The sequence below is a fragment of the Pipistrellus kuhlii genome, unplaced genomic scaffold (assembly GCF_014108245.1).
Source record: "Pipistrellus kuhlii isolate mPipKuh1 unplaced genomic scaffold, mPipKuh1.p scaffold_m20_p_64, whole genome shotgun sequence".
Lineage (NCBI taxonomy): Eukaryota > Metazoa > Chordata > Mammalia > Chiroptera > Vespertilionidae > Pipistrellus > Pipistrellus kuhlii.
Genome location: NW_023425567.1, coordinates 1583594 through 1596903, shown reverse-complemented (window position 1 = coordinate 1596903; position 13310 = coordinate 1583594). Strand labels below are relative to the sequence as shown.

Here is a 13310-nt window from a genome sequence, read left to right as displayed (position 1 = left end):
TCCACTGTGCCCCCTCCAGCTGCTCCCTCCACTATGCCCCCCTCCAGCTGCCCGCTCCACTGTGCCCCCTCCACTGTGCCCCCTCCAGCTGCCCGCTCCACTGTGCCCCCTCCAGCTGCCCGCTCCACTGTGCCCCCCTCCACTGTGCCCCTCCAGCTGCCCCCTCCACTGTGCCCTCCTCCACTGTGCCCCCTCCAGCTGCCCCCTCCACTGTGCCCTCCTCCACTGTGCCCCCTCCAGCTGCCCCCTCCACTGTGCCCCCTCCAGCTGCTCCCTCCACTATGCCCCCCTCCACTGTGCCCCCTCCAGCTGCCCCCTCCACTATGCCCCCCTCCAGCTGCCCCTTCCACTGTGCCCCCCTCCACTGTGCCCCCTCCAGCTGCCCCCTCCACTGTGCCCCCTTCAGCATGCCTCCCCCTGCAGCGTGCCCCTCCCTCCAGCATGCCCCCTCTGGCGTGCTCTCCCCCTCCAATGTGCCCCCCTCCACCGTGCACCCCTCCAGTGTGCCTCCCCCTCCAGTGACTCCTGCAGCCCTCTCCCCCAGGCTCTCTCCTCTCCCCCATTTTCTCCCGTGAGGGCACCAGAGCACCACAGTCAGACAGTGGAGGGCACTGCTCAGCCGCCCCTCTGTGGGTGAGCGTGCTGCCTGTGGAGGCGGCTGGGGGCACGGGGCCCTGAGGCAGGGCCAGGCACCGGCCTCTGAGGGGCCACAGCTGGGGCCTCGCTCAGCCCCCCCGGTTCTGTCTGGGGGTGCTGTGAGGAGAGGGGCCTGGGTCCCCCGAGGTGGGGCCAGAGGCGCTGGCTCCGGTGTGGGCCTGAGGGGAGCCCCGGGGTGTGGAAGCCTCCGGGGGAACCTGTGGGTGCGGGAGGGCCTGACCCCTTAGTGGCCGGGTCCGGGAAGGGGGTCTGGGAGAGTCGGGGCAGCGGCACGCCGGCTCACCTTCCGGAAGTCCGTCACGCCCACGAAGCCCGTGCCGCCCTCATCATAGGCCTTGAAGGTGCGGCGCATGGGCCGCCAGCAGTGCATGATCTTGGGCTGGATGCGCAGCAGCGCCGAGTAGAAGGAGGACGTCTCGGCGCCCGCTCCTTCCTGGAAGAGGAAAGGGAACCAGGGGTGAGACGGCGCTGGATGGGAAGTGCCATGGACTGCCGCCCCGGGAGTGGGGAGCCGGCTCGGAGCCCTGATCATTCCCACTGCCCCTCCCTGCGCCCCTCGCTGCCTCCTCCCTGCGGCTCCCCCCTGCCCCCCCGGCTCCCCACACCCCTCGCTGCTTCCTCCCTGCGCCCCCTCCCGGCACGAGCTCCCCATCCGGGGCACTGGCTGCAGGCTCACTGGCAGGCCCAGTGGTTATCGCTCACCTGACAGCTGCCCGTAGCTGGACAGGCCGTAAGGAGTGAGGACGTGGGGTAGCCAAGGCTCGCTTGGCAAGTGCATGGACATACTTGTTATATGTGTTATATGTGTGCACAACACACATGTGCACATGTTTATATTACACCACGTGGTATGCACACACATTGTCTAAGCCCACACATCATCCAAGAGAGACCCACAAACGCATGTGCAGGAGGAGGTCTGCGGGGCACCGGGCGCAGTGAGGCTGGCGACACCCGGGAGGTGGGTCCCCACAGCGCCCCTCCGCGGCCGCCCTCCCAGGAAGCGGGGGTGCGAACTGGGGATGAGCGGAGGAACACGGGGCCTGTCCCCCGGCCGCACGGCCCCGGGCCGGCTCCTACCATCTTGTCTGCGTTCTGGACCCTCAGCCGCTGCATCAGCGAGGTCTCCGTGGCCCGCAGCAGCAGCACGCAGCTCTGCAGGAAGTCGCAGTAGGCGAAGCGCCCGTTGTCCTTGAGGTCGTACTTGACCGTTAGCTGCTGGCCCTCCTCCTGGCTGAGGTCCAGCTTGAACTTCTCGGCGAGCGCTGAGGGGAGCACGCAGTTCAGCCGGTGGCACTGCATTCAGCCTTCCATTCACCTGTCCGCTCCTCTCTTCTTCGCTTCGCTCATCCATTCACTCATCCATCCATCCATTCATTCGTTCGTTCGATCATCACTTGCTGAGGTGCCATCTTTGCTTTAGACCCGTTTCACAGGCTCTGGGCGATGCTGGACAGGGTGGAGCCATGTGCACACGGCAAGCTGCGTGTGGTATGGGGGCCCCCTGCAGCCTGCTGGCCCCACATCGCCGGGGGCAGGGAGTGTGGCGAGGGCTGTGGGGGCTACGACACGGAGCGGGTGGGAGAGCAGAGCGGGGTGTCCGGGGAGGGAGCTCAGAAGGAAGGCTCAGGGTCAGGCCAGCCGTGTGAGGGGCAGGCGTGTGGGCCTGGAGCTGAGTGGCCTCCACCGGTGACTCAGCCGGCTTCGGAGGTGCACTCGGGTCCGGCGGCTGCACGATCCACACGCTGAGTCCTCCGCCAGGGGCGGCCTCAGGCGGGTCATAAGCCTGTACTGATGGCCACTCGGGCCAGGGCTTAGTCTGGCCTCTGACTAGGACCATGTGGACTCCACATCGGGGGTCCTTCTAGCTGCCCGAGGCCGGCATGTGTCGGTGTCAGGCTCCCCGCTCCCCTCTAGCTCGCTCTCACGCTCAGCTCTGACCGGTGCCCGGGCTCCCGCTGCGTCTGCAGTGATGTCTGAGCGGGAAGAGACAAGAGCCTCAGGCTCCGGCTTAAGGCCAATCACTGAGCCCGCCTGTGACCGCACAAAGGCAGCCAGTCTGGAGGAGGGCACGCTAGCGAGTTACCGAGGCTGAGGAGCAAAACCAACACAAGTGAATGTTATGTAACCAGAGGCACCAGCCGGACCAGCTGGAGGCCGGCGTGCATGCGCAGTGGGGTCCCTGCCCCGGCCCCAGGTCAGGCAGCCGCGGGGACGGCTGGGCTGAGGGCGGGGCTGGGAGCCCAGAGGAGCCGTGCCCAGGGCTGCCGATGGTCCGCCCTGCAGGGGCCGGTGGCAGGCAGAGCAGCGGAATGCCTTCCGGTGTGTTTGTGCAGAACTGAATCTGAATGGAACATGGGGGGCAGGCAAGCTGTCTGAGTCACGGGTCGCTGGCTCACATGAGGTCATGGTTAGAAAGGAAAACCAGCGATGCCGTTAATGACAACGCAAATTAAGGCCCATCCGGCTCAAACCCGAAAGAACTAACAGGAGCACGTGGCACGCAGCCGCGGCCGCGGCCGGCACTGCCACCGCTCTCACGCTCTCGTGTCTGTGTCTGGGGCAGGCACTGCTCACACGGCTTCACATGTGGTTCCATTTGTGCTTTTTGAGGCCTCGGCTGTCCCCACAGCAAACCCATGGACACCGGTTCCCGGAAACCCTTTCCTGAGGAGGCCAGGGCGTTAGTCAGGCGGAGCTGAGGGCTTCGGGGAGGGTGGCTGGTCAGAACGATTCCCTGAGTTACATGTTAACAAACCGTGTGCAGCCGTCAGCGGGAGCATAAACCAAACCGGCTGCGTCTGAACGGCTCATCCAAGCGCTGCTCAGTGAGTCCTGGGAGCTGTGTGGGGCCTCGCACCCGGCGTCCCTGTCCCCGCCTGTCCCGCCCCTCGCTGTCCGTCATTCACACACACCCGCCCCCCGGGGCCGCAGCCGGGTCTGTGCTCCGGCGCAGGGTGACGCCAGCGGGGGACGCTCAGCGGGGTCCAGAGGGCTGGCGCCCCGGCCCGCCCTCACCACCCGATGCCTCCCGGGACGGCTGTGCCTGCAGGTGAACCTGTGCCGGGAGCCACGCACCCAGGAAGTCGGCGGCGGCGATGTCGCCCTGCCTGTGGGGGTCGCGCTCCTTGCACTCCCGCAGGAGCTCGCGCCAGCAGCCCTGCACGCGCCTCCGCAGCCGGCTCTCCACGGGCTCGCAGTTGTGCAGCTGCGGGGTGCCCAGCACGGCGCCCCGGCTGCTGGCCGTCTGCGGGCGGAGAGCGGAGTCACCGAGCGGAAGGAACAGCCCCCGCAGGTGACTCCGGTGAGCTCCGCTCTCAGGCGGCGCCCTCTCAGCAGTAACACGAGGAGCACACGGAGATTCAAGTTCGGAGAGAGGCGACTTCAGTGTCCCTGCTGTGTGCGCGCGTGAGGGACACGAGGTCTCCCGCCGGAGAAGAGTCGGGAAGGAAAGGGGCACCTGTCTGCGTGCGGGAGGCATGGCCCCAGGGAGCGGGTGAGGCAGGCTTCCCTGGGCACCGCCCACCCACTCCGGCATCGGCTTTCTGGCCGGGATGCTGGCAGCCTGGCTGCCAGGACAGCCCCGTCCCCGCCCCCCACCTCTTCCTGCCTCCAGTCCTCCTTACTCTCCCCTCCCCTCCCCTCTCACCTCCCTCCCCCAGGCCTGCTCCTGCCCTGTGCCCCCACCCCGGGCACCCACACCCGTGGGAACACAGGGACCACCAGGGGCCAAGGCGACGTGGGCCAGGGGTGGGAACTTACACACGGCTGGCTCCGCGGTTTGGCCCCCGTTTTCGGGGGGTCTCGGGTGGACGATGACGACCCCACAGCTCTGCCTCCCTCCGAGGTGGCGGGCACGTCGCACCTCCTCTGGGCCTTGGGGGAGTCGCCGCTGCTGGGCGGGGTGGCCGCCTTCTCGGAGCTGAACCGGCTCAGGAAGTCCAGGTAGCGCAGCCGCCCCTTGGCCGTGACCGGCATCTCCTTCCAGAGCCGGTCGAACTGCGGGAGGCAGAGGGCAGGTCAGCGCACACCCCGAACCCGGGCCCGGAGGCGGCCCTCAGCGGTGGGCTCCGCGCCCAGCTCAGTGAGAAACCGGACAGAAAACCGATCCGGCCCCCACGCACTCGGCGGAAGCCTCCGGAAGCCTGAAGGAGCCAGGACGGGAGGACGCTGCGGCTCTGAGGGACGTGTTTACACTGTCCGGGCCTCCGGGAGCGCTTGCAGGTTAAGGGCCTGAAACCTGTGATCGGTCATGGGCGAGCAGCATGCACGATGGACGAACACGGAGGGGAAAATGCCAAGCAGACCCCTGGCCCTGTGGTCCTGCCAGCCCAGCCAGACTCCCTCCTCCTCTTCCTTCATTCTCCCCCCCTCCTTCCTTCTCCTCCTCCCCTTCCTCCTCCTCCTTCCTTCTCCTCCTCCCCTTCCTCCTCCCCTTCCTCCTCCTCCCCTTCCTCCTCCTCTAGGCATCTGACTCCTCCTTCTCCTTCTTCCCCTCTCTTCTCCCCCCTCCTCCCCTTCCTCCCCCTTATCTTCCTCCTCCCCTTCCTCCTCCTCTAGGCATCTGACTCCTCCTCCTTCTTCCCCTCTCCCTTCTCCCCTCCTCCCTTCCTCCTCCCCTTCCTCCTCCCCTTCCTCCTCCTCCTTCCTTCTCCTCCTCCCCTTCCTCCTCCTCCTTCCTTCTCCTCCTCCCCTTCCTCCTCCCCTTCCTCCTCCCCTTCCTCCTCCTCTAGGCATCTGACTCCTCCTTCTCCTTCTTCCCCTCTCTTCTCCCCCCTCCTCCCCTTCCTCCCCCTTATCTTCCTCCTCCCCTTCCTCCTCCTCTAGGCATCTGACTCCTCCTCCTCCTTCTTCCCCTCTCCCTTCTCCCCCCTCCTCCCCTTCCTCCTCCTCCTTCCTTCTCCTCCTTCCTTCTCCTCCTCGCCTTCCTCCTCCCCTTCCTCCTCCTCCCCTTCCTCCTCCCCTTCCTCCTCCTCTAGGCATCTGACTCCTCCTCCTTCTTCCCCTCTCCCTTCTCCCCCCTCCTCCCCTTCCTCCCCCTTATCTTCCTCATCCTCTCTCTCTTCCCCCCATCCTTCTCCTCCTTCCTCCTTTCCTCCTTCCTCCCCCTCCAGGCACCTGGCTCTTCCCCCCCGCCCCCCCCTCGGGCTCTGAGCTGTGCAGGCAGCTCCCGGTGCCAGCCCTCAGCCTGTGCTGGCCTCCGGTTTACCCCGAGGGTGATGTGCCTCGCACCGTGGCAAGGCCGTGTCTGGGAGAGGTGCGTGGCCTGCCCGGGCGCTGTCTGGTGTCACGGGCTGTGACACAGCCACACGCAGCGGCAGGGACACAGCAATGACCCAGTGCCTCCGAGTGAGCCCCCGCCAATGGCCCGGGCCTTCAGGGGGCAGGAAGGGGGTAACGTGTGTTTATACCACAAGGCCCTGTGGCACCCGCCTCTGGCACACGTGGGGGAGCAGCGGCTCCGGTCAGCACGGGAGGGCTGTCCCCGTCCTTCCCACGCACCTGGCCGTGGCCAGGAACCCGTCGCTCCTGGGCTCCCAGAGCGAATGAAAAGGGAGCCTACTGCAGGTCCACTGGAATGTGGGGTGAGCGGGAGGGGGAGGGTGAAGGGAGGGGAAGGAGGTTTGGCTGAGGACAGTATTCCTGATTCAGTTCTGTAACGTTTTCTCTGACTGAGCGCAGACCTGCAGGGAGCTACAGGGACGGACAGACGGAGCGGTCACCGTCCCCTCCACCCATCTCCCCGGAGGCCACACGCCCCGGAGCCACCTCCGAGCCAGGAGTGAGTGGCAGGCGCATCAGATGGAGGTTCCTGAGGAGAAGCTTCCAGGTGGGGGAGGGGAGGGGCCCGTGGAAAGCGACCACCTTCCCCGCAGCACAGGCCGCCATGGCCACCCGCTCCCGCACGGCCGGCCGCGGGGTTTCAGAAGCAGCCGCTAAACACCGCGCTGGTGGGGACGGCCGATGCGCTGGGGACAGTGACGCTCAGGAAAAGTAACATCCGGTCCCTGTTCCGAACGGCTCGGCGCAGGGCGCCATCGTCCCGTCTATACTTAGAGTAAGACCACCCGGCTGATGAGCAGCTCATTGGAGAGCCTGCGGCCTCAGGTGCCCAGAGTCAGAACGGCGCACGGGTCCCTCTGACGGGCTCCGGGCTGCTGGGGGACAGCGCGCCTGCTCCGGGGACAGGCCATTGGGAGCCGCGTCTCACGTTAGTGAGCCAGCCACGGGAGTCTGAGCGCATCTGAGGAGCGTCTCTGAGGGCTGCCCCTCCTGGGCAGTGAGGTGCGAGGCCCGGTGGGGTGCGGCGGCCTGGTGAGCCCCTCCCCGTGGACACTGACCCCATGAGGCGGCTGCCCAGCTTCCCGGGGAAGACTGACCCCCGGGCCCGCAGGAGGCGGAGGAGCCGGAGCAGGGCCCGGAGGTGGGGAGCGGGGCACCGCACAGTGTGTGGGGTTTCCTTCTGCACCGAGTCACCCTCCGGAACCGGGCACTGTGTCTTTGAAGACCGGAGCGGCCGGCACCGGGGCAGCATTTTGGGGTGAAGGGAACCCTCTTCTGCGAGTGCTGTCAGCCGTTCGGTCCCTGGCTTTCGGGGGTGGGGGGAGCGCCCACACTAGACACTGTCCACTCCGGGACCTGCTGGGCCCCAGGTGCCAGGTTCTGCTTTGCATTTGGGGTCCAGTGAGGGGTGCGGTGAGGAGCAAGAACCCCCTGCACCCTCAGCTGTCCGAGGGGCTGGAGAAAAGTTCTGATTGCGCAGCTATCTGGCCTTTTCTCGTTGTTGGGGTGGGAGTGCCATCTGTCGCTGTGGACAGTGGGACAGCTGGGGTGGCATGCCGGGGAGCAGCCCCAGAGCACCCGAGAGCCCTGCCCTGAGCCAAGGACCGAGGAGGGTGAGAAGGGAGCCCGAGGGACACGGGCAGGAAGGCTGCGGGAGGGTGGCCTGGTCGGGGCAGGGCTGGCCTTCCCTGTGGCTCTCCCACACCCAGGGCTGCAGGGGGAGCAGCAGCACAGGGGCGGCTGGAGCTGAATGCAATTTGACTTTAAAAATGAAAGTGAGCCCTGGCCAGTGTTGCTCAGTGGATAGAGCATCGGCCTGCGGACTGAAGGGTCCCGGGTTCAAATCCAGCAGGGGCACATGTCTGGGTTGCAGGCTCGATCCTCAGTGTGGGGTGTGCAGGAGGCAGCCGGTCAATGATTCTCTCATCAGTGACGTTTCTATCCCTCTCTCCCTCTCTCCCATCCTCTTTAATCAATAAAAATAAGAAAATAAAGTGACACTGCTTGCTTCGATAGGAATGGTGCCCTCTGTGCCAGCCGCAGACACAGAGGGCTCTGCGAGTCTCCAGTGAGGTTAAAACCAAACAGCCATGACCACAACCCTCCCCAGAAAAGACCCGCCCCCCCCCGCCCCATGCACTTCCCAAGGAGAGTTCCACCAGCACCGGCGCCAGGGGGAGGCGCCTGGCTCAGGCCGGGTCAGGGTGCCCACCCAGCGCCCGTACCTGCTCGTCCGTCAGCGCTTGGACGTGGCGCGTGCAGACGGCCCGGAACTCGTCCCGGGAGGCGGTGCCGGCCTTGGCGGTGTCGAAGTTCTGGAACTCCTGGGCGATGGCCTGGTAGCGGGTCGCCACGGCTCGGTGCAGCCGCGCCAGGATCTCGCGGTTGGCCGCTTCCTTGGGGGACCCGGGGGGCGGGCACTTGGGCATCTTCTCGGCCCACTCGGAGGCATTCTGGGCAGAGAGAGGAAACGGACCCACTGGGAAAGGACGGGTGGCCCCGGACCCGGGATCCCAGCTGAGGAAGGTGACTGGAGACAAGGCTCCTGCTCAGCTATGTCAGGAGCACACGGAGTCCCCGCAGGGCGGGGCGGCAGGGAGGTGCCAGGCTGGCGGGCCCAGCTTTCCCGTGTGCCCGGGCGCTCATTCCTGGTCTCGTCTCTGTCCCTTTAAGGATACAGTGAGCGCCTGCTCTGCCTGGAAAGGGCCTCCCTCCTCCACCAGAGGAGTCAGAGGGCGGTGCTCCGGCTGCGGGCCCTCCGTGGGAACCCTTCGAGCCCACAGGGAGTGCTGGGCAGTGGGCGCGGGAGCAGGGAGGTGGAGGGGGCGGCCCTCTCTGGGCCTCGTGACGCTGTCCTTGGTGCTGAGGAGCCAGAAGCCTGGGCTCCGGGGAAAAGGGTCCGGGAAGAGGGGCCTCAGAAGGACCTTCTCGCTGTGAGTTTGGGCGTCAGTGCGGGAAGAGGGCTCCTGGGAAGGTGCCATGGGAGGCCCACCCTCAGCACCCGCTGAGCCTGAGGTGGGCAGACAGGACAACAGGACCAGCAGGCAACGGGGAGGAACTGGTGGCCACCGGCGGAGGCTGGGAGTGCGAGGCTCTGTGTGTCCGGGGGCACCAGGGAGACTGAGGTCTGAGAAGTCAGGTGTGGAGATGGGCTCAGAGGGCGAAGACATGGGGGCAGCTGCCATGGCCTCCTGCGAGGAGAGAGGCCGGAGGTGCCTGTGCAGGAGGCAACCAATTGACACATCTCTCTCACACCGCTGTTTCTCTCTCCCTCCTGCTTCCACTCTAAAAATCAATGGGAAAAAATATCCTTGGGTGAGAATTAACAATAACAACAAAAACCAGATAATTTTCACCTTAGTCAGAGTATCCCAGAATATGGGAAGGGAGATACAGCAACCCAGTTCACTATAGATTACCCCACCCTAATACCTAACAGAAAATAGGATAAAGCAAATACTTTAAGGAAAAAATATAAACCAACCTAATTTATGGACATTAATGCCAAGACATTAACGTGTTTTTAAAGAAAGCCACTAGGAATGTTTAGCACCGTGTTTAAAAATGGCACACTAAGTTTAAGTAGAGTTTATGTCAAGCTTAAGGATCTTTGAGAATTAGCAAATCCTCCCATTCCATTAACAAAGCTCGTGTCAACAAAGGGGAAAGAGCATCAAATCTCAGTCAGCACAGGAAGAGAGATGAACAAACCTGTTCTAAGTGGAGGTGGCCAGGGATCGAGAAATAATAGAAAGAAAGAAGATGCAGAAATAGATTTAAAAGCTGGGAGCTGGGTGGGATGCCATCCTCTCTGATGGAGCGGCAGGAAGACGATAACCCTGAGCCACCAAGCACATTTATTTATACCCCCAATAGCAGGAAGTAACACCAGAAACTTAGAATCAAAGGAGCTTATTTGCATTCTTAAGTAGGCCAGAGCATTCCTGGAGGTTGACTGGATTTACATATCTAGACCCGCTCCTGCCGACACCTGGGCTGATATGAAGGCCAAGCTGATTACACCATCCGCCATCTTGGGGAAATGTGTATCCTAGATGTGGCTTTGCCAGTCACCTCAGACTCAGCTGACAATTTAAAGAAATGCCCAGGGTGCCTTCCCAGGCGGCCCTCTACAATTTCCAAAGATAAAACTGTAAGTAAATCTAGTAAGAGTCTAATAAAAATACCAAGGAACATTTGGAGGAATTATTATACATCCTGGTATTAAAGTTGCTATCTATAATAATAAGAGCATAATATGCTAATTGGACCAGACAGCCGAACATCCTTCACAAAGCCAAGGCAGCTATGAGGGCTGAAGGCAGCAGCGGAGTGATGGGGTGGTGCCTTCCCCTGATCGGCTATTCACTCCCGCAGAGGGAGGCCAGACTGCAGCCTTGGCCCGCTCCTCCGCGTGGGGAGCCGGCCTAAGCCGCCAGTAGGACATCCCAAGGGCTCTTGGACTGTGAGAGGGAGCAGGCGGGCTGAGGGAACGCCCTCCCGAGTGTACAAATTTCCGTGCACCGGACTTCTGGTAGAAAAATAAGCACGTGAGCACTGCCATGACACCTAGGGAAAGGCTAGTAATGAGGCTTTGGACCTGCCAGGTACTAAAATGCCATGAATGTGATGTAATCACGATGGGACAGGGAGGTCTTAAATATGCAACTAGCCCGTGGAGACCCACTCTGACGCTCGGGGACACAGCTCTGCACTGCGGCTGGGCTGTCAGGTCACAGGCCCGTTTGTTACAGCGTCACACGTCACAGAAGCAGGGTGCTGGGCCCAGGTGGCCCAGTGCCATAATGGAGGCTCTTTCTCCCCCCCTGAGCCATCAACTGCCAAACACAGGCCCGCTGAGGGCTCCGCCTCAGGGCCCGGAGTCCCCGCGACATCCCTCTCCGTCCCCACATCCAACCCCCAGGCCCCCTGGCCCCGTGTGCAGTGTGGACCCACCCTCGCCCCCGGCCGGTCACTTCCTACTCCCGCTCAGTCACCTTCCCCTGCGTACGGCACCCGCTCTGGAAGGAGGGCAGTGCGTACCTGGGAGCCAGGAGTCTGGCCTCTCTGCGGGGCAGGGGTGCCCAGGTGGGGGGTGGGGGCCGTCTGGTCGTGAGGAACGCTCATGAGGGCTGGTCTCCGAGCTCCGTGAGATGTGCCTGAGAGGGTCCCCAACCTCCTATGCAGGGCTCAGGTCCCCTGGTCACAGAGCCCAGAGCCTGAGGGTGTGGCAGGAGCAGGGTGTGTCACAGAGGAGGGCGCCCAGGAGACCTGCAGGGCCGCACGCAGTGACCCTGGGGGGTCAGCGCCGGGGGAGCAGAGGGGCAACCAGGTGTGCGCTCTGAGGAGCGGGCCTCCCGGGAGCAGCAGCCTGGGCGGAGGAGGAAGTGCAGGTGCAAAGCCACGGACGCCCGTGGCCACAGGCGCCACAGATGCCCCCGCTCCACCGCTGAGGGCCACGCAGGGAGGGACGGGAAGTGCTGGAATCAGGGAGCCGGCAGAGAGGGTGCTGAGGGGCGGCCTGTCTGGTGGGAAGGGCCTCGGGGGCGGGAGAGGCGGATACCGCTGTGGGAGGTGCGTCTGACGCCAGTACAGACATCCCTTCAGTGTTTGCAAAAGTAATCACTGCGTGCTCGCTGTAAAGACGTAAAAACTACAGACACAAGGAAAAAACAAAATCCCCAGCCACCCCCGCGGCTGCTGCCCCCCAGGTGCACGAGGGACCGGGCGCTGCGCCGAAGGTCCCCAGCCCTGAGGACGTGGCCCAACTGCTCCCCGGCAGGGCCGCCTGCCTCCGAGGGCACAGGCTGGGGCCTGCGAGGCGCTCAGCCCCGCGCCCACCGGCCAGCCCGCTCCCGAGGCAGGACGAGCAGGTGGCTCCCGGTCTGGAGCGTCTGTGTCCCTGCCCTTGTCATGTGACCATCAGTCTGGGTGGGGAAGCAGTGCTTTTTCTAGAACCAGAAGAAATGTGTCTCCTCTTCGGAAGACTCAGAAGAAACGCCCAGTAGAGGAAGGACAGTCCGCAGAGCCGGCAGTGCGCACCCACTGATCTAAGGTGAAAAGCAGGTCACCCAGGCCGGTGGCTCAGCTGGTTGGGGGTCGTCCCGTGCCTGGGTTGTGGGCTTGATCCCTGTCAGGGTGTGCAGGAGGCAGCTGGTCCATGTTTCTCTCTCTCCCTCTCCCGTCCTCTCTCTCTAAACCAGCGGTCACCAACCTTTCGGACCTCACAGACCACGGCTTGGCAACCGCTGCTCTAAAGTAAGTAACATTTTTTTAAAGCCACAGCTTCACAGTGTGAACCTGCGGCGCTGAGTCCTGCCGTTTGTGAGTTGGGGGTCCGAGGGCGGCAGCCCTGGTGGGGCTGCACAGAATCCCCTGAGCCCACCTCCCGCCCAGCTCCAGGCTCTCTCCGCCCCGGCCATACCCTGTGACCCTGCCTTGGCCTCAGCTAGGGCTGCTCCCGGGGCACACACTGTGGCTGCCAGTGGGGGTGCCTGCAGCAGGTGCTGGGGTCCCAGCCACGTCCTTCCTCTGGCAGTTCAGTCAGCCCTGCCATCATCCAGCGCCTCACGCCAGCCCAGCGCCCCCTGGCCCGGGCATGGCTGAGGGAACTCGGCAAGTGTCAGTCACGCTGTGTCCACCGCTCTGCCATGGACTGACCCAGAAAAGAGCTCCCTCTCCTGTCAACAGCCATGGCCACGCACGTCCTCGCCGACGGACACCACCCGTCGTCTCCTGAGCCGCCTCCACAGAAGGATGGAGCCGCCGGGGCAGGAGGCTGGACGGGACCCACCCGGGGAAGCACGCACATCGATTGTTCCCTGTACGCAGCCTCCAGGCCCCTCTGCCCTCCTCCTGGCGTCTCACCCTGTGACTCTGGGTCCCCCCTCTGCCCTGCGACCCTGGGCTCCTCCCACTGAGGAGGCGGGCACTGCCCTGCCCTTGCTCTGGAGCAGCTTGGGCTCTGCTGGGCCAGGGGAGGTCAGGAGTGACGGGGGTGACAGGGAGGAGGAAGGAAAGCGGACAGGCTTGGGGCACAGCGGCATGACAAGGGGCCGTGTCACCTTCCCACCCGCCCGGAGCCATGGTCAGACACGTGGCTTATAGGGTCTGTGCATCCCTGCACCTGTGCTGGGCCCAGGGAGCTGCTGGAACTGGGTTCACGGGGTGTCCTGGCCGGAGGGAGGCGGTGAGCCCCCCGGCTCCCTCCCCTCCCCCCGGCGGGAGGAGGAGCACGCAGGGACAGTGGCTGTTAGACGCTCAGGACGGCTCCACTCCGTAAGAACAGTGCAATTACTCCCAGGAATTGAAAAATTGCTTCATGTGATCAAATATTTTGATTAGCGAAAGAATTAATTGTACTGTGTCTT

The 13310-nt window shown here is 64.0% G+C and overlaps 1 protein-coding gene across 1 annotated transcript in view; it reads right to left on the bottom strand.

The window, feature by feature from the left end:
- EFCAB6 (EF-hand calcium binding domain 6) overlaps positions 1–13310 on the bottom strand; it is a 101327-nt gene that overhangs the window by 338 nt on the left and 87679 nt on the right. The window contains exons 25-29 of the mRNA XM_045575100.1: positions 8166–8393; positions 4420–4656; positions 3736–3904; positions 1738–1922; positions 941–1090 (exon numbers count right to left, since the gene is read on the bottom strand). Of these exons, the coding sequence (XP_045431056.1) occupies positions 941–1090; positions 1738–1922; positions 3736–3904; positions 4420–4656; positions 8166–8393 (969 nt within the window). The remainder of the gene's footprint in view (positions 1–940; positions 1091–1737; positions 1923–3735; positions 3905–4419; positions 4657–8165; positions 8394–13310) is intronic.